Source organism: Triticum aestivum, chromosome 2B (assembly GCF_018294505.1).
Source record: "Triticum aestivum cultivar Chinese Spring chromosome 2B, IWGSC CS RefSeq v2.1, whole genome shotgun sequence".
Taxonomy (NCBI): Eukaryota; Viridiplantae; Streptophyta; class Magnoliopsida; order Poales; family Poaceae; genus Triticum; species Triticum aestivum.
In genome coordinates this window covers 662,402,401-662,427,326 of record NC_057798.1, presented here as the reverse complement: position 1 = coordinate 662,427,326, position 24,926 = coordinate 662,402,401, and the positions used below count along the sequence as shown (strand labels likewise).

Sequence of the window (24,926 nt, the reverse complement as noted above, 5' to 3'; positions counted from 1 at the left end):
GTCGCCGCCCCTGCTGGAATTGCGGTCGCCGATGGCCCGGGCGCTGGCCCCTATCAGCTCACGCACCTCATCATGGTGCGTCTCACGCAGGACAATTACCTGTACTGGCGGGCGCAGATCATGCCGCTCCTTCGCAGCCGTCACCTCGAAGGCTATGTCGATGGGAGCCTCCCGTGTCCGCCCAGCCTCGTCCCTGCGGTCACGGCCACCGAAGCCCGGTCTCCGCCGAGAATCTGGCGTACCGCGCCTTGGTCGCACAGGACCAGGCAATTCTCTCCGCTCATCAGTCCTCCCAGACGGAAGGAGTTGCCGGCCTGGTGGTGTTCGCCCCCACGTCTCTTGACGTCTGGGCGACGCTGGCGGACAGTTTTTCGGCTAACTCCTCCGCTCGTGCTTCGGCCCTTCGTCAACAACTCCTCGAGTGCAAGAAGCTCGACTCCTCTGCGCACGTCTACTTCAACAAGATCAAGACGATCGCCGACACCCTGTCTGCTATCGGGGAGCCGCTTCGTGACACGGAGTTCACTGACTTTGTTCTTCGGGGCCTCGATCAGGACTACGACAATCTGGTTGAGGCGGTGCGGGATCGTGAGACGCCCCTGTCCTCTCGGGACTTGTATGCACGCCTCCTCTCCACCGAGCAATGTGTTGACGCCCGCCATGCCGCGATGCAGCTGAGTGATCCTCAGGCTCATGCCGCCTACCGTGGTGCTTCGACTGGTGGCCATCGTCCACCTCGCGCTCCTGCTGGCTCCTCCACAGGAGGTGGTGGCCGCCAGCTGTTGGAAATATGCCCTAGAGGCAATAATAAAAGGATTATTATTATATTTCCTTGTTCGTGATAATTGTCTTTTATTCATGCTATAACTGTATTATCCGGAAATCATAATACACGTGTGAATATGTAGACCATAATATGTCCCTAGTAAGCCTCTAGTTGACTAGCTCGTTGATCAATAGATAGTTATGATTTCCTGACTATGGACATTGGATGTCGTTGATAACGGGACCACATCATTAGGAGAATGATGTGATGGACAAGACCCAATCATAAGCATAGCACAAGATCGTGTAGTTCGTTTTGCTAGAGCTTTTTCAATGTCAAGTATCTCTTCCTTAGACCATGAGATCGTGTAACTCCCGGATACCGTAGGAGTGCTTTGGGTGTATCAAACGTCACAACGTAACTGGACTATAAAGGTGCACTACAGGTATCTCCAAAGTGTCTATTGGGTTGACATGGATCGAGACTGGGATTGTATGACGGAGAGGTATCGCTGGGCCCACTCGGTAATGCATCATCATAATGAGCTCAAAGTGACCAAGTGGTTGGTCACGGGATCATGCATTACGGTACGAGTAAAGTGACTTGCCGGTAACGAGACTGAACGAGGTATTGGGATACCGACGGTCGAGTCTCGGGCAAGTAACGTACCGATTAACAAAGGAAATTGTATACGGGTTTGATCGAATCATCGACATCGTGGTTCAACCGATGAAATCATCGTGGAACATGTGGGAGCCAACATGGGTATCTAGATCCCGCTGTTGGTTATTGACCGGAGAGTCGTCTCGGTCATGTCTGCATGTCTCCCGAACCCGTAGGGTCTACACACTTAAGGTTCGGTGACGCTAGGGTTATTAGGAAGACTTGTATGTGATTACCGAATGTTGTTCGGAGTCCCGGATGAGATCCCGGACGTCACGAGGAGTTTCGGAATGGTCCGGAGGTGAAGTTTTATATATGGGAAGTTGTCATGCGGACACCGGAAAGTTTCGGGGGCATATCGGTATTGTACCGGGGCCACCGGAGAGGTTCCGGGGGTCCACCGGGAGGGGCCACCCCTCTCGGAGGGCCACATGGGCCGCAAGGGGCAGGGAACCAGCCCCTGGAGGGTTGGGCGCGCCCCCACCTTGGGCCCATGCGCCTAGGGTTGGGGGGAAACCCTAGAGGGGGCGCCCCCTTGCTTGGGGGGCAAGGCCCCCCTCCCTGGCCGCCGCCCCCCTCTAGATCCCATCTAGAGGGGTCGGCCCCCCTTTCCCCTTCCCCTATAAATAGAGGGGTGAGGGGAGGGCTGCTACACACAACCCAAGGCGCAGCCCCTCCCCTCCCCAACACCTCTCCTCCTCCGTTACGTGCTTGGCGAAGCCCTGTCGGAGTACTGCTGCACCAACACCACCACGCCGTCGTGCTGCCGTTGGAGCTATCTTCCTCAACCTCTCCTTCCTTCTTGCTGGATCAAGACGGAGGAGATGTCGTCCGTCCCGTACGTGTTTTGAACGCGGAGGTGCTGTCCGTTCAGCACTTGGTCATCGGTGATCTGAATCACGGCGAGTACGACTCCATCATCACCATCCCCTTGAATACTTCCGCACGCGATCTACAAGTGGTATGTAGATGCAAACTCACTCCCTTGACTCGTTGCTTAGATGGACTCATAGATGGATGTTGGTGAAACCGTAGGAAAAATTTTAATTTTCTGCAACGTTCCCCAACGGTGGCATCATGAGCTGGGTCTATGCGTAGTTCTCTATTGCACGAGTAGAACACAATTTTGTTGTGGGTGTAGATCTTGTCAACTTGCTTGCCGCTACTAGTCTTATCTTGCTTCAGCGGTATTGTGGGATGAAGCGGCCCGGACCAACCTTACACGTACGCTTACGTGAGACCGGTTCCACCGACAGACATGCACTAGTTGCATAAGGTGGCTGGCGGGTGTCTATCTCTCCCACTTTAGTTGGAGCAGATTCGATGAAAAGGGTCCTCATGAAGGGTAAATAGAAGTTGACAAAATCACGTTGTGGTTATTCATAGGTAAGAAAACGTTCTTGCTAGAACCCAATTGCAGCCACGTAAAAGATGCAACAACAATTAGAGGACGTCTAACTTGTTTTTGCAGCAATTGACATGTGATGTGATATGGCCAGAAGTTGTGATGAATGATGAATGATATATTATGATGTATGAGATCATGTTCTTGTAATAGGAATCACGACTTGCATGTCGATGAGTATGACAACCGGCAGGAGCCATAGGAGTTGTCTTTATTTTTGTATGACCTGCGTGTCATTGAAGAACGCCATGTAAATTACTTTACTTTATTGCTAAACGCGTTAGCCATAGAAGTAGAAGTAGTCGTTGGCGTGACAACTTCATGAAGACACGATGATGGAGATCATGATGATGGAGATCATGGTGTCATGCCAGTGACAAGATGATCATGGAGCCCCGAAGATGGAGATCAATGGAGCTATATGATATTGGCCATATCATGTCACTACTATATAATTGCATGTGATGTTTATTATGTTTATGCATCTCATTTACTTAGAACGACGGTAGTAAATAAGATGATCCCTTACAACAAAGTTCAAGAAGTGTTCTCCCCTAACTGTGCAACGTTGCTAAAGTTCGTCGTTTCAAAGCACCACGTGATGATCGGGTGTGATAGATCCTTACGTTCACATACAACGGGTGTAAGACAGTTTTACACATGCAAAACACTTAGGGTTAACTTGACGAGCCTAGCATGTACAGACATGGCCTCGGAACACGGAGACCGAAAGGTCGAACACGAGTCGTATGGAAGATACGATCAACATGAAGATGTTCACCAACGATGACTAGTCTGTCTCACGTGATGATCGGACACGACCTAGTCGACTCGGATCGTGTAACACTTAGATGACTAGAGGGATGTCTAATCTGAGTGGGAGTTCATTATAATAATTTGATTAGATGAACTTAATTATCATGAACTTAGTCTATAACCTTTGCAAATATATCTTGTAGATCAAATGGCCAACGCTCATGTCAACATGAACTTCAACACGTTCCTAGAGAAAACCAAGCTGAAAGATGATGGCAGCAACTATACGTACTGGGTCCGGAACCTGAGGATCATCCTCATAGCTGCCAGGAAACAATATGTCCTAGAAGGACTGCTAGGTGACGCTCCCGTCCCAGAGAACCAAGACGTTATGAATGCTTGGCAGTCTCGTGCTGATGATTACTCCCTCGTTCAGTGCGGCATGCTTTACAGCTTAGAACCCGGGCTCCAAAAGCGTTTTGAGCATCACGGAGCATATGAGATGTTCGAGGAGCTGAAACTAGTTTTCCAAGCTCATACCCAGGTCGAGAGATATGAAGTCTCCGACAAGTTCTATAGTTGTAAGATGGAGGAAAATAGTTCTGTCAGTGAGCACATACTCAAAATGTCTGGGTTGCACAACCGCCTGACCCAGCTGGACATTAACCTCCCTGATGAGGCAGTCATTGACAGAATCCTTCAGTCGCTCCCACCAAGCTACAAGAGCTTTGTGATGAACTACAATATGCAGGGGATGGTGAAGACCATTCCTGAAGTATTTTCAATGCTGAAGTCAGCAGAGGTTGAAATCAAGAAAGAACATCAAGTGTTGATGGTCAATAAGACCACTAAGTTTAAGAAGGGCAAGGGTAAGAAGAACTTCAAGAAGGACGGCAAGGAAGTTGCCCCGCCCGGTAAGCCAGTTACCGGGAATAAGTCAAAGAATGGACCCAAGCCTGAGACTGAGTGCTTTTATTGCAAGGGGAAGGGTCACTGGAAGCGGAACTGCCCCAAATACTTAGCGGATAAGAAGGCCGGCAACACCAAAGGTATATTTGGTATACTTGTAATTGATGTGTACCTTACCAGTACTCGTAGTAACTCCTGGGTATTTGATACCCGTGTTGTTGCTCATATTTGTAACTCACAGCAGGAGCTGCGGAATAAGCGGAGACTGGCGAAGGACGAGGTGACGATGCGCGTCGGGAATGGTTCCAAGGTTGATGTGATCGCCGTCGGCACGCTACCTCTACATTTACCTACGGGATTAGTTATAAACCTTAATAATTGTTATTTAGTGCCAAGTTTGAGCATGAACATTGTATCTGGATCTCGTTTGATACGAGATGGCTACTCATTTAAATCCGAGAATAATGGTTGTTCTATTTACATGAGAGATATGTTTCATGGTCATGGTCCTATGGTCAATGGTTTATTCTTAATGAATCTCGAGCGTAATATTACACATATTCATAGTGTGAATGCCAAAAGATGTAAAGTTGATAACGATAGTCCCACATACTTGTGGCACTGCCGCCTTGGTCACATTGGTGTCAAGCGCATGAAGAAGCTCCATGCTGATGGACTTTTAGAGTCTCTTGATTATGAATCATTTGACACATGCGAACCATGCCTCATGGGCAAAATGACCAAGACTCCGTTCTCCGGGACAATGGAGCGAGCAACCAACTTGTTGGAAATCATACATACCGATGTGTGCGGTCCAATGAGCGTTGAGGCTCGCGGAGGATATCGTTATGTTCTCACTCTCACTGATGACTTGAGTAGATATGGGTATGTCTACTTAATGAAACACAAGTCTGAGACCTTTGAAAAGTTCAAAGAATTTCAGAATGAGGTAGAGAATCAACGTGACCGAAAAATAAAGTTCCTACGATCAGATCGTGGAGGAGAATATTTAAGTCACGAATTTGGTACACACTTAAGGAAATGTGGAATCGTTTCACAACTCATGCCGCCTGGAACACCTTAGCGTAACGGTCTGTCCGAACGTCGTAATCGCACTCTATTGGATATGGTGCGGTCTATGATGTCTCTTGCCGATTTACCGCTATCATTTTGGGGATACGCTCTAGAGACAGCTACATTCACTTTAAATAGGGCACCGTCTAAATCTGTTGAGACGATACCGTATGAATTATGGTTTGGGAAGAAACCTAAGCTGTCGTTTCTAAAATTTTGGGGATGCGATGCTTATGTCAAGAAACTCCAACCTGAAAAGCTCGAACCCAAGTCGGAAAAATGCGTCTTCATAGGATACCCTAAGGAAACCATTGGGTATACCTTCTACTTAAGATCCGAGGGCAAGATCTTTGTTGCCAAGAATGGATCCTTTCTGGAAAAAGAGTTTCTCTCGAAAGAAGTAAGTGGGAGGAAAGTAGAACTCGATGAAGTACTACCTCTCGAACGGGAAAGTGGTGCAGCTCAGGAAAATATTCCTGTGATGCCTACACCAACTGAAGAGGAAAATAATGATGACGATCAAGGTACTTCGGATCAAGTTGCTACTGAACTTTGTAGGTCCACAAGGACACGTTCCGCACCAGAGTGGTACGGCAACCCTGTCCTGGAAATCATGTTGTTAGACAATGGTGAACCTTCGAACTATGAAGAAGCGATGGCGGGCCCAGATTCCAACAAATGGCTTGAAGCCATGAAATCCGAGATAGAATCCATGTATGAAAACAAAGTATGGACTTTGACAGACTTGCCCGATGATCGGCGAGCGATAGAAAACAAATGGATCTTTAAGAAGAAGACGGACGCGGATGGAAATGTTACCATCTATAAAGCTCGACTTGTCGCTAAGGGTTATCAACAAGTTCAAGGGATTGACTACGACGAGACATTCTCTCCCGTAGCGAAGCTGAAGTCCGTCTGAATCATGTTAGCAATTGCCGCATACTATGATTATGAGATATGGCAGATGGATGTCAAAACAGCATTCCTTAACGGACATCTTAAGGAAGAGCTGTATATGATACAGCCGGAAGGTTTTGTCGGTCCTAAGAACGCTAAGAAAGTATGCAAGCTCCAGCGATCCATTTATGGGCAGGTGCAAGCATCTCGGAGTTGGAACATTCGCTTTGATGAGATGATCAAAGCGTTTCGGTTTATGAATACTTATGGAGAAGCCTGCGTTTACAAGAAAGTGAGTGGGAGCTCTGTAGCATTTCTCATATTATATGTAGATGACATACTCTTGATGGGAAATGATATAGAACTTCTGGATAGCATTAAGGCCTACTTGAATAAGTGTTTTTCAATGAAGGAGCTTGGAGAAGCTGCTTATATATTAGGCATCAAGATCTATAGAGATAGATCGAGACGCCTCATAGGTCTTTCACAAAGCACATATCTTGATAAGATTTTGAAGAAGTTCAAAATGGATCAATCCAAGAAGGGGTTCTTGCCTGTGTTGCAAGGTGTGAGATTGAGCTCGGCTCAGTCACCGACCACGGCAATAGATAAAGAAGAGATGAGTGTCATCCCCTATGCTTCAGCCATAGGATCTATAATGTATGCCATGCTGTGTACCAGACCTGATGTAAACCTTGCCGTAAGTTTGGTAGGAAGGTACCAAAGTAATCCCGGCAAGGAACACTGGACAGCGGTCAAGAATATCCTGAAGTACCTGAAAAGGACAAAGGACATGTTTCTCGTTTATGGAGGTGATGAAGAGCTCGTCGTAAAGGGTTACGTCGACGCTAGCTTCGACACGGATCTGGATGACTCTAAGTCACAAACCGGATACGTGTATATGTTGAATGGTGGAGCAGTAAGCTGGTGCAGCTGCAAGCAGTGCGTCGTGGCGGGATCTACATGTGAAGCGGAGTACATGGCAGCCTCGGAGGCAGCGCATGAAGCAATTTGGGTGAAGGAGTTCATCACCGACCTAGGAGTCATACCCAATGCGTCGGGGCCGATCAAACTCTTCTGTGACAACACTGGAGCTATTGCCCTTGTCAAGGAGCCCAGGTTTCACAAGAAGACCAAGCACATCAAGCGTCGTTTCAACACCATCCGTGAAAATGTTCAAGATGGAGACATAGATATTTGCAAAGTACATACGGATCTAAATGTCGCAGATCCGTTGACTAAACCTCTCTCGCGAGCAAAACATGATCAACACCAGAACTCTATGGGTGTTCGATTCATCACAATGTAACTAGATTATTGACTCTAGTGCAAGTGGGAGACTGTTGGAAATATGCCCTAGAGGCAATAATAAAAGGATTATTATTATATTTCCTTGTTCGTGATAATTGTCTTTTATTCATGCTATAACTGTATTATCCGGAAATCGTAATACACGGGTGAATATGTAGACCATAATATGTCCCTAGTAAGCCTCTAGTTGACTAGCTCGTTGATCAACAGATAGTTATGGTTTCCTGACTATGGACATTGGATGTCGTTGATAACGGGACCACATCATTAGGAGAATGATGTGATCGACAAGACCCAATCATAAGCATAGCACAAGATCGAGTAGTTCGTTTTGCTAGAGCTTTTTCAATGTCAAGTATCTCTTCCTTAGACCATGAGATCGTGTAACTCCCGGATACCGTAGGAGTGCTTTGGGTGTATCAAACGTCACAACGTAACTGGGTGACTATAAAGGTGCACTACAGGTATCTCCGAAAGTGTCTATTGGGTTGACACGGATCGAGACTGGGATTGTATGACGGAGAGGTATCTCTGGGCCCACTCGGTAATGCATCATCATAATGAGCTCAAAGTGACCAAGTGGTTGGTCACGAGATCATGCATTACGGTACGAGTAAAGTGACTTGCCGATAACGAGACTGAACGAGGTATTGGGATACCGACGATCGAGTCTCGGGCAAGTAACGTACCGATTGACAAAGGGAATTGTATACGGGGTTTGATCGAATCCTCGACATCATGGTTCAACCGATGAAATCATCGTGGAACAGGTGGGAGCCAGCATGGGTATCCATATCCCGCTGTTGGTTATTGAACGAAGAGTCGTCTCGGTCATGTCTGCATGTCTCCCGAACCCGTAGGGTCTACACACTTATGGTTCGGTGACGCTAGGGTTATTAGGAAGACTTGTATGTGATTACCGAATGTTGCTCGGAGTCCCGGATGAGATCCCGGATGTCACGAGGAGTTCTGGAATGGTCCGGAGGTGAAGTTTTATATATGGGAAGTTGTCATGCGGACACCGGAAAGTTTCAGGGGCATATCGGTATTGTACCGGGGCCACCGGAGAGGTTCCGGGGGTCCACCGGGAGGGGCCACCCCTCTCGGAGGGCCACATGGGCCGCAAGGGGCAGGGAACCAGCCCCTGGAGGGCTGGGCGCGCCCCCCACCATGGGCCCATGCGCCTAGGGTTGGGGGGGAAACCCTAGAGGGGGCGCCCCCCTTGCTTGGGGGGCAAGTCCCCCCTCCCTGGCCGCCGCCCCCCCCCCTCTAGATCCCATCTAGAGGGGTCGGCCCCCCTTGCCCCTTCCCCTATAAATAGAGGGGTGAGGGGAGGGCTGCTACACACAACCCAAGGCGCAGCCCCTCCCCTTCCCAACACCTCTCCTCCTTTGTTACGTGCTTGGCAAAGCCCTGTCGGAGTACTGCTGCACCAACACCACCACGCCGTCGTGCTGCCGTTGGAGCTATCTTCCTCAACCTCTCCTTCCTCCTTGCTAGATCAATACGGAGGAGACGTCGTCCGTCCCGTACGTGTATTGAACGCGGAGGTGTTGTCCGTTCAGCACTTGGTCATCGGTGATCTGAATCACGGCAAGTACGACTCCATCATCACCATCCCCTTGAACGCTTCTGCACGTGATCTACAAGTGGTATGTAGATGCAAACTCACTCCCTTGACTCGTTGCTTAGATGGACTCATAGATGGATCTTGGTGAAACCGTAGGAAAAATTTTAATTTTCTGCAACGTTCCCCAACACCAGCCTCCTCCATCGTCGTCGTCACGTGGTCCTCCTGTGACCACCGATCGCCGCGGCCGGCCCAACGTTGACTACCAGCTATGTGGCATCCATGGGCACTATGCCTCCCACTGCCACCGTCGCTTCAAGAGGGACTTCCTTGGCGTTGGTAACGACGGGCGTGGCAACGAGAAGCAGGCTGCCATCGCCGAACAGAGTTCCGCCGGCCCCCCCGGCGGAGGCGGGTACACGCCGTCGTATCCGATCAACCCCGCGTGGTACTTTGACATGGGTGCCATGGAGCATATGACCAATGAGGCTGGTCATCTCCAGGCGCAGGACCCCTACCGCGGCCGTGACAAGGTCCGCACCGCTGATGGTTCAGGTATGCCCATTACTCATGTTGGTCAGGCCTCCCTTCTGTCTAGTTCCTCTCGTCGCCTTCGTCTTCGCAATGTCCTTCACGTCCCGCATGTCACTCGTCCAATACTATCTGTTTGTAAGTTTACTTATGATAATGATGTGTTCTGTGAATTTCACCCGTTTCATCTCTTCGTTAAGGATCGAGCCACACGGGAGGTTCTACTTAGATGTCGCATCCATCAGGGCCTGTATGCGTTGGAGGCGCCATCTCGTCCGGAGGCCTTCACCGCTGTTCGCACGTCGACATCTCATTGGCATGCCCGGCTTGGGCATCCTGCGTCTCCCATAGTTAGCCATGTTTTGCATCGACATGAACTTCCTACTTTGTCTAGTTCTAAAGATTTAGCAGTTTGTGATGCTTGTCAATAGGGAAAAAGTCATCAGTTACCGTTTGTGTCTTCATCTCGAGTTGTTACTACTCCATTAGAGCTTGTGTTTTCAGATGTATGGGGTCCTGCCCAAACATCTGTCAGTGGTCATAAATACTATGTCAGTTTCATTGATGCCTATAGTCGCTTTACGTGGCTTTATCTTCTCAAAAGCAAAGCTGATGTGTTTAATGTGTTCTTACAATTTCAATTGCATGTTGAGAGACTCCTAAAGCATAAGATCATTCATGTTCAGTCCGATTGGGTGGGTGAATACCGCAACCTCAATTCTTTCTTTAATAAGCTTGGGATATCTCACCGTGTTTCTTGTCCACATACACATCAGCAGAACGGTGCCGTTGAGCGCAAGCACCGTCACATAGTTGAAGCTGGCCTTACACTTCTTGCTCATGCCTCCGTGCCGTTTCGGTTTTGGAGTGATGCTTTTACCACTGCTTGTTTCTTGATTAATCAAACTCCTACTCGAGTATTAAAAATGAATACACCGCTTGAACTGTTGTTTAACGAACTTCCTGACTATACTTTCCTCAAGGTTTTTGGCTGTGCTTGTTGGCCGCACCTTCGGCCCTACAACAGTCGCAAGCTTGAGTTTCGCTCCAAAAAGTGCGTCTTCCTTGGGTATAGTGCTCTTCACAAAGGCTACAAATGTCTCCATGTTCCAACAAATAGAGTCTATATCTCCCGTGATGTCATCTTTGACGAAAATCTGTTTCCTTTTTCGAATATGCCATCTTCCCCAATGTTGTCATCACCCACTTGTATCTCTCGTGTTTTGCCTGATCAACTTGAGGATGTTGCATATTCGCCTGTGCTATTACCTAACCATGGTGCAGGAACGGGGCGTGGCGCTCGTCTGGAGCTTCTTGCCGAACAGGGGATGCCCAGATCTCCTTCTGATGATTGCGATGTCGATCACTGCATGGGCCATGCAGCGGGCGCACGTCTCGAGGCCGCCCCTTCGGTCCCTCCTGGCCCGGCTGCTCCGTCGCCCGCTTGCCCGGCTGGGCCTGGGCCTCCCGCCTCGCCTGCGCGCTCTTCACCGCCCGCCTCGCCCAGGCCGGTCTCCCCTGTGCTTGCCTCGTCCGTTCCCACCTCGCCCGGATCCGCTTCTCCGCCTGGGCCGGACTCGCCAGCATCTGCATCACCGGCGGCCTTGCCGCTTGGGAGCCCGTCTCCTGCATCATCGCCAGCCTCTGCTGACGAGGGAGCTACTGACCCTCCTCCAGCTCCTCTGGTCCTTCGGCCGCATACACGTAGCCGGAGTGGTATTCACCGGCCTAAGGTATGGAAAGATGGCACTATTGCCTGGATTGCTGCTTGCTTGGCCCATGCGCAATCTGATCCTACTGCGGAACCTCGACACTTTCAAGCAGCGATGAGTATACCGCACTGGCATGCTTCTATGGACCTCGAGATTCAGGCTCTTCGCCAGAATGGCACCTGGCAGCTGGTCTCACCCATCCAGGTATCAACATTATTGATTCTAAATGGGTTTTCAAGGTCAAACGACATGCGGATGGTTCTATTGAGCGGTACAAGGCTTGGCTAGTTGCTAAGGGCTTCAAGCAACGGTATGGTCTGGACTACGAGGATACCTTCAGTCCCGTTGTTAAGCCAACCACTATTCGTCTGCTTCTGTCACTTGCTGTCACACGAGGTTGGTTCCTTTGTTAGTTGGACGTTCAGAATGCGTTTCTGCATGGTGTTCTTTAGGAGGAGGTCTACATGCATCAGCCCCCTGGGTATGTTGACCCTGATCATCCTCAGCATCTTTGTCGCTTGGTGAAAGCGCTCTATGGTCTCAAACAGCCGCCTCGTGCTTGGTATGCTCGCCTGGGTTCTGCACTTCGTGCTCATGGATTTGTGCCCTCCACTGCTGATACTTCACTGTTTATTCTTCAGCGACCGGAAGTCACCATGTACATTCTGGTCTATGTTGATGATATCATCCTTGTCAGCTCCTCTGTTGCGGCGACTGATCGTTTGGTTTTGGCTCTTAGTTCTGACTTTGCTGTCAAGGATCTAGGTAAACTTCACTATTTTCTTGGCCTGGAAGTCACATATCCACCAGATGGTCTTGCTCTCTCTCAGCAGAAGTACTCTCAGGATCTCTTGCGGCGTGCTGGCATGTTGGAGTGCAAGGCTGCTACTACTCCCATGCCATCCACTGAGATTATTTCTGCTACCGATGGGACTCTCCTCTCTGCTGATGATGCTACAAAGTATAGAAGCCTTGTTGGAGCCCTTCAGTACCTTACCATCACACGGCCTGATCTTTCATATGCCGTTAATCGTGTCTGCCAGTATCTTCATACCCCTCGAGAGCCTCACATGACTGCTGTCAAGCGTATTCTGTGTTATGTTCGCTCCACAACCTCGTATGGCCTTCATATCCGGTCGGCGCCCTCTAGCATGCTCTCGGCCTTCAGTGATGCAGACTGGGCTGGTAACCCAGATGACCGGCGATCCACGGGGGGGATATGCAGTGTTCTCTGGACCTAATCTGATCGCCTGGAGTGCTCGGAAGCAGGCTACAGTTTCTCGGAGTAGCACTGAAGCTGAGTACAAGGCAATTGCTGATGCCACTGCTGAGCTTATTTGGGTCCAGTCCCTCCTCAGAGAATTGAAGATCTCTCATAGTCAGCCTCCTATCCTTTGGTGTGACAACATCGGCGCTACATACCTCTCATCAAATCCGGTATTTCATGCCCGAACGAAACACATCGAAGTTGATTATCATTTTGTGAGAGAACGTGTTGCACAGAAGTTCCTGCAGATCAAGTTCATCTCCTCCAAGGATCAACTTGCTGATATCTTCACCAAACCGTTGTCTCTTCCTCTGTTCATAGGCTGTAGACGCAATCTTAACTTACTGAGTACCTCAGGCCACAGTTAAGATTGAGGGAGGGTGTTAGACTGTATATTGTACGACAACTGTATTTGTACCTGTATTGTACCTCTTGGTACCTTATATAAAGTGATAGGCCACGCACCAGATGTGTTCAGCCAGTTTCCACCAAACCATAGTTTAACAGGCATGGATCTGCCGGCTGCAGATCCTGCATCTTAGAGCAGTCAGACTATCTCTGTGTGTTGTGTCATGCAGATTGTCATTATCGTGTTTGAAGCACAAGAATGTGGTATCCTGTTTTATGCAAAATTACTAGTAGTAAACTATTTCGTTTTGAACACTGTTGTCACCACATTCACGTCAGAATTAAACTCATTCTAGTGTATTTAGGATTCTACCCTTGATTTTCTCTCAAGCAGGGACGGAGCTGGCATGTAGGCATTGGGGTCAATTGACCCCAATGAAATTACTAAATCCTTCATTAACTTAGTAATGACCACTGTTGATTTATAGAAGATGACCCCATTGCCATGGATATGACCCCATCAAGCTTTTTTTCTATCTTCGTCCCTGCTCTCAAGATTACAATCTTCAACCGGTCAAGACTGCAACCCATTCTTTTTTTTTCTTTTTTTGGGGCAAGACTATCACTTGATTTCATAAATTGTGTGAAAGAATACTGAGACTGCTGATTTCATATTGAGGGCCTCCTTTCCTACGATTCTAAAAATGCAGAAATACGGAGCCGGTAGAATTGTAACGTAAGTTGTTGGTTGCATTGTAGAAACAATACACATTCCTAAAGGGCCAGTTGCATTGCATAGTTGTCATAAGAATAGGGAAGAATTACCATGATACTAGTGTACTTTTCTATGAAATTGCATGCAAACTAGACCATAAAAAAATCATATGTAATTCTCAATCTTACATACCAACAAAAATTCCTACGAAATACTTCTAAATCATTGAGGCCCTTAAAATTCTTCCAAAATATTTTAGTACAATCTTCCAAAATTCTTCTAAATCATTGATGCCCTTAAAAATATTTTTCTTTATAGTACGTACTTTTAAAAAATACCATCATGCCTTTTGTTACGAAGGGGTATGGGGTAATCACAGCCGTTGATATGTTTAGGGGGGTGTGCCGACGCAGAAGTGTCTTTAGAAAACATGCACGGCTTTAGCATTAACACTTTTCAGGCTTCTAGACAAATAGATCCTGGAAGCATATAGCATTTTGGTTCGTTCAATTCAGGAACCATTCTACCAGGATCTAGTAAATGGACATGTGCTAGAACGCTAGCAGGAAAGGCAGGACTCCTGGTTTGCATAATCAAACACAACATCTACGCCACCACAAGCTCACTACTTGGTATAGGCAGGATTTGGAGGTCTGGTGATCCTCGGTGAGCTACATGCTCTGGAGAACCTCTATAATTGATCCCACCGCACGATCTCCCCTCTCTAAGACGTGCTCCAGTTTCTCCACCTTCTCGAGCAGCCGCTCAGCTTTCAATTTGCGCAGCTCAGCAGCTTATCTGAAGTCTTCAACACCCTGCACAACTAGAGTTTGAGGTACAGAGAGTGGGGAGCAAAAACGTTAGTTTGCATCGGGTAGTACATAAACCACAAGGCACGGCCATGGTAAACAAGAAGGAAGGAAGAAGCACACATTCAACATTAAGGAAGGCCACGAAGGATCATTTCCCCGTAGCGACTTCATCAAATTGTCATAGTCTTCCTGATTGATGATGAATGCACAAACGAATTACACTTTTTTAATTCATCCCAGATAGCTCATAACTAAGAGTACCACGCCGCTTTAAATTGATGAACAATCAGCCTTTTCTGGCATCTTGTTGGACTCTGTCATTATTATTAAACACTGGATTAATTCGAAGATGTAGCAAACAACAAACATGAGCAAGAACATCAGCAACTGAGCAATCTGTTAAGCTGGTCACGATGGGTGAAGTAACCTGCCACAAGATATGAATTACAAACTTAAGTTAGATGAGAGCCTCTCAATTAATCTCGGTATCCAAGGTTGTGCACTTCTTTCTGTTACCTTGTATATGGATTTATGGCAGCAAGATCCTTCATGTAAACGCAGTTGAGTAGTTCATGGTAATTCATGGAAACAGAACAGCTGATGGACGCATGATCAAGACAAACTAATTCGAAGGAGCAGAAACGATATGACAGGAGAATCAATTTGATGCTGAAAAAATCAGGAGTGTAAGGGGACGAAGCGAGCCGTCAGAGAGTCACTCTAGAGATCGCTGACGGTGAGCAGTGGGGCCTACAACCCCACGCATCTTGTGGTCTCCTCCCGAAGCAGGCGGCTTGGTCGGAGGGAAAAGGATGATGTCGCTGGTCCGGCGGGTTGGGGAGTAATGGCCGCGCTCGACCGGGAGGAGGACGGTGGCGGCAACCGGCGCTCGGCTTGACAAGAGGGGCAAGTCTTAGGAAAAGTGAGGACCTGCTCGCCTCCCACGGTAATGGTCGAACTGCCAGCGCGCCACCCTGGTTCGACCACAACAGAGGCACAGAGCCACAGACTAATGCCACGCCCCCAAACCCATATTGAGCTCGCCTTCCACCCCCGCCACAATCTGTAATGCGTTGTGTTACGTGTTCGCCTGCCAGCATTACTGAATTAAGTCGGCAAAAGCTAGCACCACCCCAAGATCAAGCTGATTACTCTATGGTCTGAAGAAAATATCTCAAGCTATAGTTGGTGCATGCATCCAGTTAGTTACAGTGTCTAATGCTTCATTCAAGCTAGCTAGCGAACGTCCTTGTCTAGTGATTAACCAGAATCGCTTTTTATCATTGCGAAGAACTGGTCTTCGCGGCGTACTCCTCATGTTGCATTACGGAGATTTTTGCACCAATCTTTCAAAAGAATCATTAGTTTTGCTTCATTACATTTCTTTGTTGCCAACTATGGTAGTCGTTCTCATTCGACAGTGAGTTCAAGTGCAGATTCTTTTACATGATATAAGGCGATAATGCTTCTACATGTGGGCATCACTTAGTGCCCCTAAGTTTTTCCTTGATGCAAAATACACACTTCATGAACACAGAGGCCTGCCTCTATAAATAGAGTCATACACTAAACATTCATTGCACACATTCCCAAATAAGACCTAGCTAAGACCAAAATCTTCACTAGCAATCCACCAGAAAAATAAACAATACTAGCATCCATGGATAAGTCACAGGCATTGGCTGCAACATTGTTGCTTGTCATGGTGGTGTCCCTAGCCGCACTAGAGGGTGTTCATGGCATCTGTGGCATGTCGAATGATGAATTCAAGCTTTTCCAGCCTGCGGCGGCAGTGAATAACCCAAAAGACAGTCCGTCGGCTGAATGTTGTGATGCGCTTGGGATGGCCAACCTATCATGCATCTGTCGCTACAAGGGCATCGCCGGCATATGGCTGAGAATGTACCACATCGATGCAAACCGCGCCATGGCGCTGCCCGGCAAGCGCAGTCTCACCATGCCGAACAACTGCTCGTGATGATGAGATGTACTACCTATAAGCATCTAGGCGCTGGTTGCTCTACATCTACATCTGCATCAGCACTTAAATGCATGGCTAAATAAGTGGAGGAGCACTTGAAAAGGCATTGTGCTACTCGATCTTAATTTTGTGTTATTGGAAGTGTGATTATCTTATTAAGCTCTTGATAAAATAGTACGCAGGAAATGGAAAAGCCATTTTAAAAAATAATGAGGCTAGCCAACTCACCTCCAGAAGGCTCCCCCGATTGGGCACTCGTTAGCCGTCAGATCTGCTCTTCAAGCGCGTCCAAGCCGTTGGATCTCCACAGCGGTTAAAACTGATTTTCACTTAGTGGTCATTTTTGTTGTCCAATGACGGGCGGGCTCACGCCGCACGCTGGTTGGCTGGTTTACCCGTTTTGAGGTGCAACTGGTTTCACCCAACCAGCTCCGCGCGCCCGCATCCAATCACCCTGTTTGACACGAAAAATAATAACAAACAACGATGGTTATCGTGTTACTATCTATCTACGCGCCACGGGAAATAAAAAAATTGCGGGCGTGCCAGTGTACTAAGTACATAAATAAACATAGGGAAACATGCACTTTATTAATCTCTCATTGGAGAAATAAAATTATAAGATCCCTTTACATATGCGCTCCGTGGCCTACTAGCGCGGCCTGCCTGACTGTAGCCATTGTGGTCTCCTTGTTCCCGGGGCCTCGGGAGGCTCCCGGTTAATTACTCCCGCGGGTTACTCCACGGGATACCTCCAATTAAGCCGTATGGTCGTCTTTGTCGTCTTCGCTTCGCGTTCTCCATGCATGATGATGATGATGTGTGTGTGGGCGGCGGCAGAGCCCGTGTCCTTGTCGGTACACGTGCCGCATGTAGCGTGGCCTTAGCGGTGGCCACGCCCGTCCTCGCCGTCGTGCCTCGTCGGTCTTGTTGGCGTTGGAGTAGTTGGTGTTGGAGTAACTTGGGTCGCGCTCAGCTTAGACTTCTCGACGACATGTTGCTTTATCGGGGTGTTCAAGGGGCTACGCCTTGCGGGTGTAACGGTTTGGGAGACCGGCGTCAGCGTAAAAACGCACACGCACTCACGTTGGTGTGGCCGGGGTGGTTGGCACCTCGTCTCGGCTAGACGCCGAGTATTCGGCGGTCCGACAAGACAAAGGAGGCCGCCCCACGAGGCCGTGGATAGGTGGCGTTGTAGAGGCCGTATCGCCTTGGGCTGGTGCTACGCCAAGGGGTGACCTGTACGCCAGCGACGCCGTGGACCTGTTCGCCAAGGTGGGTGCACCTCACAAAGGAGGGGCCGGTCTTGTATTGCGTCGCTGCAAACTCCGGCTCGGTGAAGGATTTGCACGCCATTGACCTATTCGTCAGGGACGCGTGCCTCGTGAAGGAGGAACCGGTCTTAGATATGTGGTTGCGGATATTGTTTTCATCAAGGGCATGTACACCGTGATGGGAAAGACGAGTCTCGGGCTGCGCCGTCAGCGAGCTCCAGCTCTGCCGCACCATCCCCTCCACGAGTGCGACGCAAAACCTGTACGCCGTGATGGGAAAGGCGAGTCTCGGGATGCACCGTCAGCGAGCTCCGGTTCCGCCATGCCGTCTCCTCCAAGAGCGTGATGCCAAAACCTGTACGCCGCGATGGGAAAGGCGGGTTTCGGGCAGCCTCGTCAGCGCGCTCCGATTCCGCCACGCCGTCTCCTCCAAGGGTGTGACGCAAAACCTGTACGCCGGTGTACCCTTTGCCATGAACATGTTCACCGTGGCTCTGTTCGTCGCCATTTGTGTGTCGCGACCTGTACATCAGGGGGTGTTCACCGAGCGCCATGAAAGCCGCCACGGTAGGGCATCGGGGCTAGCGGTTGGGCTGCGTCGTTGGCGAGCTCCGGCTGCTCCCAAGTCATCTCCAGCCAAGAATATAACACCTGAAAGAGAAAGACTTCGCGTAGACAAACTCCGATGGTGTCGAGGCAGTTTTCTGTACCGATGAAGTCGTCTCCTACGGCGGCGACAGGATCACACGAGTGTCATCTCCGGTGACCGGCACGTACCTCGGCATGCATGCTGGATGTGAAGGAGAGAGACAAGAGAAAAATTAGATGATCATCTCACCATCCGGAAAAGTGAACTTCGTGTTCATGTCGATGCCGCCGAGATCCCTTGTGTGTAGATGGATGAACGCCGGCCTCCTCCTCTCCGTGCACGCCGGTGTAGATGGATGAACACCGGCCTTCTCTCCGTGCACGCCGGCGTGCGTGAGTCCTTCCTCTCCCTGATCGTGCGCGGATGTGAAGGGCGGCGGTGTATACGCGTGCCCCTGGTGCCTCCTGGTGCGAGGCCTCTCCCTTTGCAAATGGCTTTGTGAGTCTATATAAAGGCAGAGCAGGGTGCCGCGTCCCGCCGTCGCTGGTTCTTTTGCCATCCCAGATATCATGGGCCGTTTGAGCGGATAAACATTGAGCTTTGACCCTCGCTCAAGTTGATCCGATGCAAAAAAACAAGAAATCGCGGCCTGAAGAAAGCCCAAACCATTTTTCTAGGGTTTAGTGGCAGGACAGGCGGCAGCGGCGGCGATCCCGATCTCCAACGCGCGCACACCCATCCTGGACGATCTTCGCACTGTATCCAAGCTCTGATCGGCGCTTCCTCTGCGGCTGCTCTCGAGGTGATCAAGGGGGGTCCTGGTACCCCTACCCACCCTTGGGGCACAGATGGGAGGTGGCATCTACGGTTTTGAGGGAGGTGTGACATGGCGTCGGAGGAATCAAGGAAATCGAGGGAGAAAGTGGAGCATATGATGGAGAAGATGAAGTTGACGGACAAGGAAAACAAGAAGCTGGTAGTAGATGATAGGGGGGGGGGGAAGGAGAGGCACCTCTAGTGGCGCTGGTGGGTAGGGTTCTGCATCGTAAGTTTATCCACGTAAACTCTATCGCAGATGCCCTCCGACCGGCATGGGGAAACCCGAAGGGGTTGAGCTTTAACCCGGTAGGGGAGAACACCTTTGTGGCAAACTTGGAGAATCAGAGAGATCGTGATCGCATCTATGGAGGCAGGCCGTGGATGGTGGGGAAACACGCAGTTATCCTGGAACTGTTTGATGTCAGGGCCAGGCCATCCGATTGGAAGTTTGAGAAGTTGCAGATTTGGGCGAGGGTAAGCAACCTGCCATTCATCCTTCGGTACCCGCCATGGCCTGAGCACATTGCAGGGATGCTGGGAGAAGTAATCAAGTTGGATGTGGACTCAAAGGGTTTTGCTTTTGGCGAGTCCCTTAGAACACGTATATGGATAAGAGTGCAGGAACCCCTAATGAGGTGGGTGTAGCTAGAATCTGCAAGGATGAAAGAATCTGTGATGTATGATATTCAGTATGAAGGACTGCCGTATTTTTGTTTCTCGTGCGGCCGGCTTGGACATGCAGACACCTTCTGCCTAGACCCTGGGGAACGGGATGATGCTGGATGCCTGCCGTACGGAGAGAAGCTCAGATGGTCTGGGTCTCGCAAGAACTGGGCGAATGCACCCCCAAGGAGCAACGATGTTGGTGGGCAGGGAGCCAGGGGAGAGGATGAATGGGATGATGTAGAAGAGGAAGGAGAGAAAGGAGAGGAGGTAACATCACCACTGGAAAAGAAGCAAGGTTTGGTCAGAAACGCAGTGTACCAATTTAACTCACGGGGCGGTGCTGCTGGTCGCGCTGGTCCGGGGAGGGGCTACAACAAAGGTAGAGGCAGAGGCCGTGGTGTGTACCGTCGAGTGGAGATGGGGCCTGAGGGCCTTACCAACACATCGAACCAGCTTATGATTCTGGATCAGGACACTTGGAATAAGAAGAGATCTATGGAAGGCGATGAACCGAGCGCATCCAAAGAAGATAGTAGGGACTCAAAGAAGAAAAAACCTATGGAAGGAGGAAGTACTAGTGAGCAGGCGGTGGCTGATGAACAACCCCGCCAGGAGAAACGAATTGCATAACGTGGAACTTCGCGGGCTTGGGAACCCGGAGACAGTTCGTGAACTCCACCATTTGGTGAGAATTGAAGCGCCCACCTTAGTCTTCTTATCTGAGACGAAGATTGAGGGAAAGAAGGTCACAGAGATGAGAGCAAGACTTGGTTTTGAAGGATGTATTCCGGTCAGCAGTGATGGACTGAGCGGAGGACTTGCCCTTTTGTGGTCTAGAGAAGTGGATGTGAAGCTCAACAATTTGTCTAATCAGCATATAGATGTAATGGTGAGGAATGTGGGCAGCGACCAGAAAGAGTGGCGTTTTACAGGCTTTTATGCCAAAGCAAAGAGGAGTGAGAGGAGAGAGAGCTAGACACTTTTGAAGTGGTTACGGTGTCAAAGTGACGTTCCATGGCTATGTGGTGGGGATTTTAACGAGATAACAGACAACATGGAATACTTCGAGGCTAATGAAAGAGTTGAGTGGCAAATGCAAGGGTTTCGGGAGGCCATTGATGAATGCAAGTTCCAGGACTTGGGTTTCACGGGGATCCCGTATACTTGGGATAATCGTCAAGAAGGAGCCACAAATGTAAAGGTTTGCTTGGACAGATACTTGGCCGACCCGAGCTTCATCCAGGAATATGGAGATACGGGAGTGAGACATGTACCTTCTCCACAGTCGGATCACTGTATGCTAGTCATTAAAATCAATAAGCTGGTGGAGTGGGAGGACAATGGTCCTCGTCGTTTTGTGTACGAGGAAGCGTGAAGACGGGAAGAGTCGTACAGCCCACGATGGTGGCTGCATGGGAGAAAGGAGCTTTTACACTTGAGGACCTAAACTCCTCTTTAAATAGCATGCAGACCCACCTAACCGATTGGAAACAGAAGAAGTTTGGGGATATAAAGCACAAGTTGAAGAAGGTGAGAAAGGAGTTTGAGAGGGAGAAGGCGAACTCGCTCTACCGCGGTTCGTCCAGAAGGGAGAAAGAATTAGCAAGGCAGTTGAATGATCTTTTGTTAAAGGAGGAAATCATGGCGAGAGCGCGATCAAGAGCTGACTGGCTTAAGGTAGGAGATCGGAACAGTGGTTTCTTCCACGCTCAAGCATCAAGAAGGAAACATCAAAATAAAATCCTGGTGCTCGAGAAGTCGGATGGAACGATCGTTGAGGATGGGGATGAGGTGAGAGTTGAGGTTCAAAATTTCTATACACAGCTATACACAACTCAAGATGAGGTGGTCATGGATGAAGTATTACACCATGTACTAGTTATGGTGACTAATGAGATGAATGGCCGGCTGAATAGGCCTTTTTGTGCAGATGAAGTAGAGAAAGCACTGTTCGCCATGGCACCGGCGAAGGCGCCGGGAGCGGACGGCTTCCATGTGGGATTCTATCAGCACCACTAGTCACTTATAAAAGAGGATATAACCCGAGCTGTCCTGAACTTCTTAAATGGCGGGTACATGCTGGAAGTTATTAACAAAACTTTCATAGTGCTCATACCAAAAGTTAAGAACCCGAGGAACATTACACATCATAGACCAATCTCCCTCTGTAATGTCATTTACAAAATTTGCTCAAAGGTTTTAGCTAACAGGTTGAGGGAGATTCTAGATGAGATCATCGCGGAGGAGCCAAGCGCCTTTGTTCCGGGGCGGTTGATTATAGACAATGCCATCACAGCGTATGAGTGTATCTACGCAATGAAGAGAAAGAGAACTAAACAAGGGTGGTGTGCGGTTAAGTTGGATATGATGAAGGCGTACGATCGTGTGGAATGGCCGTATCTCCAAGGAATCATGTTGCAGCTGGGTTTCTCAGAGGAATGGGTTTCTCTAGTTATGAGATGTGTAAACTCTGTTACTTTCCAAGTAAAAATGAATGGAGAACTACTGCCCTCGTTTCGCCCCTCCAAAGGCATACGGCAAGGTGACCCCGTGTCCCCGTATTTGTTTCTTCTATGTGGGGAAGGGCTCTCATGCCTGTTAAAGAACTATGATGCTGGTTGGGTCGATAGAGGGATACGACCGGGGTTGAGAGCCCCTTGGATCATGCACCTCTTATTTGCAGATGACTGTCTAGTCTTCATGAAGGCGGATTCGAGGAGTGCACAAAGGTTAAATGAGATTCTTCAGGCCTATCACCTGGGCTCCGGCCAGTGTGTAAACAAGGCCAAGAGCTCGGTTTTCTTCAGCCCAAATACAAGGGCGTCGGGAAGGCAGGGGTCGGGAGAAACTTGCAAATCTATAGAGAAACTCTTGCAGAAAAATACCTAGGCTTGCCCATGGCGGTTGGCCGGATAACGGAAGAAAGTTTTGTACATGTCAAAGAGCAAGCAAGGTCCAGGGTGCAAGGGTATTGCGAAAGGCTAATGTCAATTGCGGCCATGATGGTTCTTCTCAAAGCGGTAATTCAAGCCCTACCGGCCTATTCTATGAGTTGTTTCAAGCTCAATAAAGGCTTATGCCAGAAAGTCATGGCAGTGATGTCAAAGTTTTGGTGGGATGAATCTCTTGACAAGAGAAGAATGCACTGGCAATCATGGGAGAAGATGGCTATTTCTAAATCCAAAGGAGGCTTGGGTTTCCGGGATTTGGAGCTGCTCAATGATGCAATGCTCGCCAAACAGGTGTGGCGACTGCTGGATAAACCAGACAGCCTATGCGCGCGTGTTCTTACGGGTAGGTACTACCCAGATGGAGATTTCTTGCAGGCAGGTTGCCCTGCCAACGCCTCCACTACGTGGAAGGCGATAATTACTGGGAGGGAGGTGCTCAAGAGTGGTTTGATCCGGAGAGTTGGCGATGGACCTACTACGGAAGTATGGCATGACAATTGGATACAAGGAAGCAATACTTTCAAACCAGTGTGTAACATGGGAAGTGATCCCATACACCTTGTGTCTGACTTGATGACGGAAGATGGTGAATGGAATGAGGAGATTATTGAGAGAACCTTCATTGCCCCGGATGCACTAGCTATCCTTAACATGCCGAGGCCGCGGGTAGCGTTACCTGATTTTTGGGCATGGGGCTATGAGAGGTCCGGGCTGTTCACGATTCGATCAGCGTACCGGATGCTGTTGGAGTCCCGGGAAGGTGAGTTGAATCAGATTGGTAGCTCCTCCCAGGGGGAGGAGGTATGGAAGTCACTATGGCGCTTGAAGGTGCAGCCCAAGATACGAATCTTCTGGTGGCGGGTCCTTAAAGGGTTCCTGTCGGCGAAGGAAGAGTTATGTCGACGACATATAGGGGAAGATCACACCTGTCCAATGTGCGGCAACCAGGAAGGGTTGTTGTTTCATTCTCTGGTTACATGCGATCATGCAAAACTCTTTTGGAGGGAGGCAGAAGATTTCTTCGACTTTAAGTTACCACGGCTCCACCAGCCATGTGGTCCAGGGACTTGCTTGATTCCAGCTTGATTGGAAGAGACAGGGCGGCCATTGTTATATCAGTCATGTGGACAATTTGGTCAAGCAGAAACAAATACACTCATGAGGAGGTCAAATATCAACCCGTAAGGTTGATTGTCCTGGTTAAGGAACTCATCCAAGCTTTGTACATCCCTCCGGATGCTGGCGAGAAGAGGGGTCTTACGAAAGAGAGATGGAAACCACCGGAAGCAGGATGGTGCAAAATTAATACGGATGCTGTGGTGGACGTGAATGGGGTTGGCTCAGCGATCGGATGGGTGGCCCGGGGCCACGACGGAGAGCTCAGGCTAGCCGGGGGCCGCAAGCTATCCGGGGTGACTGATCTGTATTGCGCTGAATTGCTAGCTGTCAGGGAGGCTGTGCGTTTGGCTATGGAGAAGGGCTGGACATGGGTGACTGTCGAGATGGACTGCAAAAATGTTATAGATGAGTATACGGCAAAGGAGTGCAGGTCGACGGGAAGCCCGATCATCAGCGAGATCAAATCATATCTCCAACATTTTTAGGGTTTAAGACTCAATTATGTTAGTAGAGAGGTCAATAAGGTAGCTCATGAAGGAAATATGCCCTAGAGGCAATAATAAAGTTATTATTTATTTCCTTATATCATGATAAATGTTTATTATTCATGCTAGAATTGTATTAACCGGAAACATAATACATGTGTGAATATATAGACAAACAGAGTGTCACTAGTATGCCTCTACTTGACTAGCTTGTTAATCAAAGATGGTTATGTTTCCTAACCATGGACAAAGAGTTGTTATTTGATTAACGGGATCACATCATTAGTTGAATGATCTGATTGACAT

General features: G+C 49.0%; 1 protein-coding gene across 1 annotated transcript; it reads left to right on the top strand.

The window, feature by feature from the left end:
* Nucleotides 1-16,324: 16,324 nt before the first annotated feature.
* Nucleotides 16,325-16,953, top strand: LOC123041954 (putative lipid-transfer protein DIR1). The gene has a single exon (XM_044464499.1). The coding sequence runs from the start codon at nt 16,397-16,399 to the stop codon at nt 16,712-16,714; it is 318 nt and encodes a 105-aa protein (XP_044320434.1). The 5' UTR covers nt 16,325-16,396; the 3' UTR covers nt 16,715-16,953.
* The last annotated feature ends 7,973 nt before the right edge of the window (nt 16,954-24,926 follow it).

Excerpts from the sequence above, each read along its gene's own strand:
- LOC123041954 (XM_044464499.1), top strand. The coding sequence starts at position 16,397 with ATGGATAAGTCACAGGCATTGGCTGCAACATTGTTGCTTGTCATGGTG.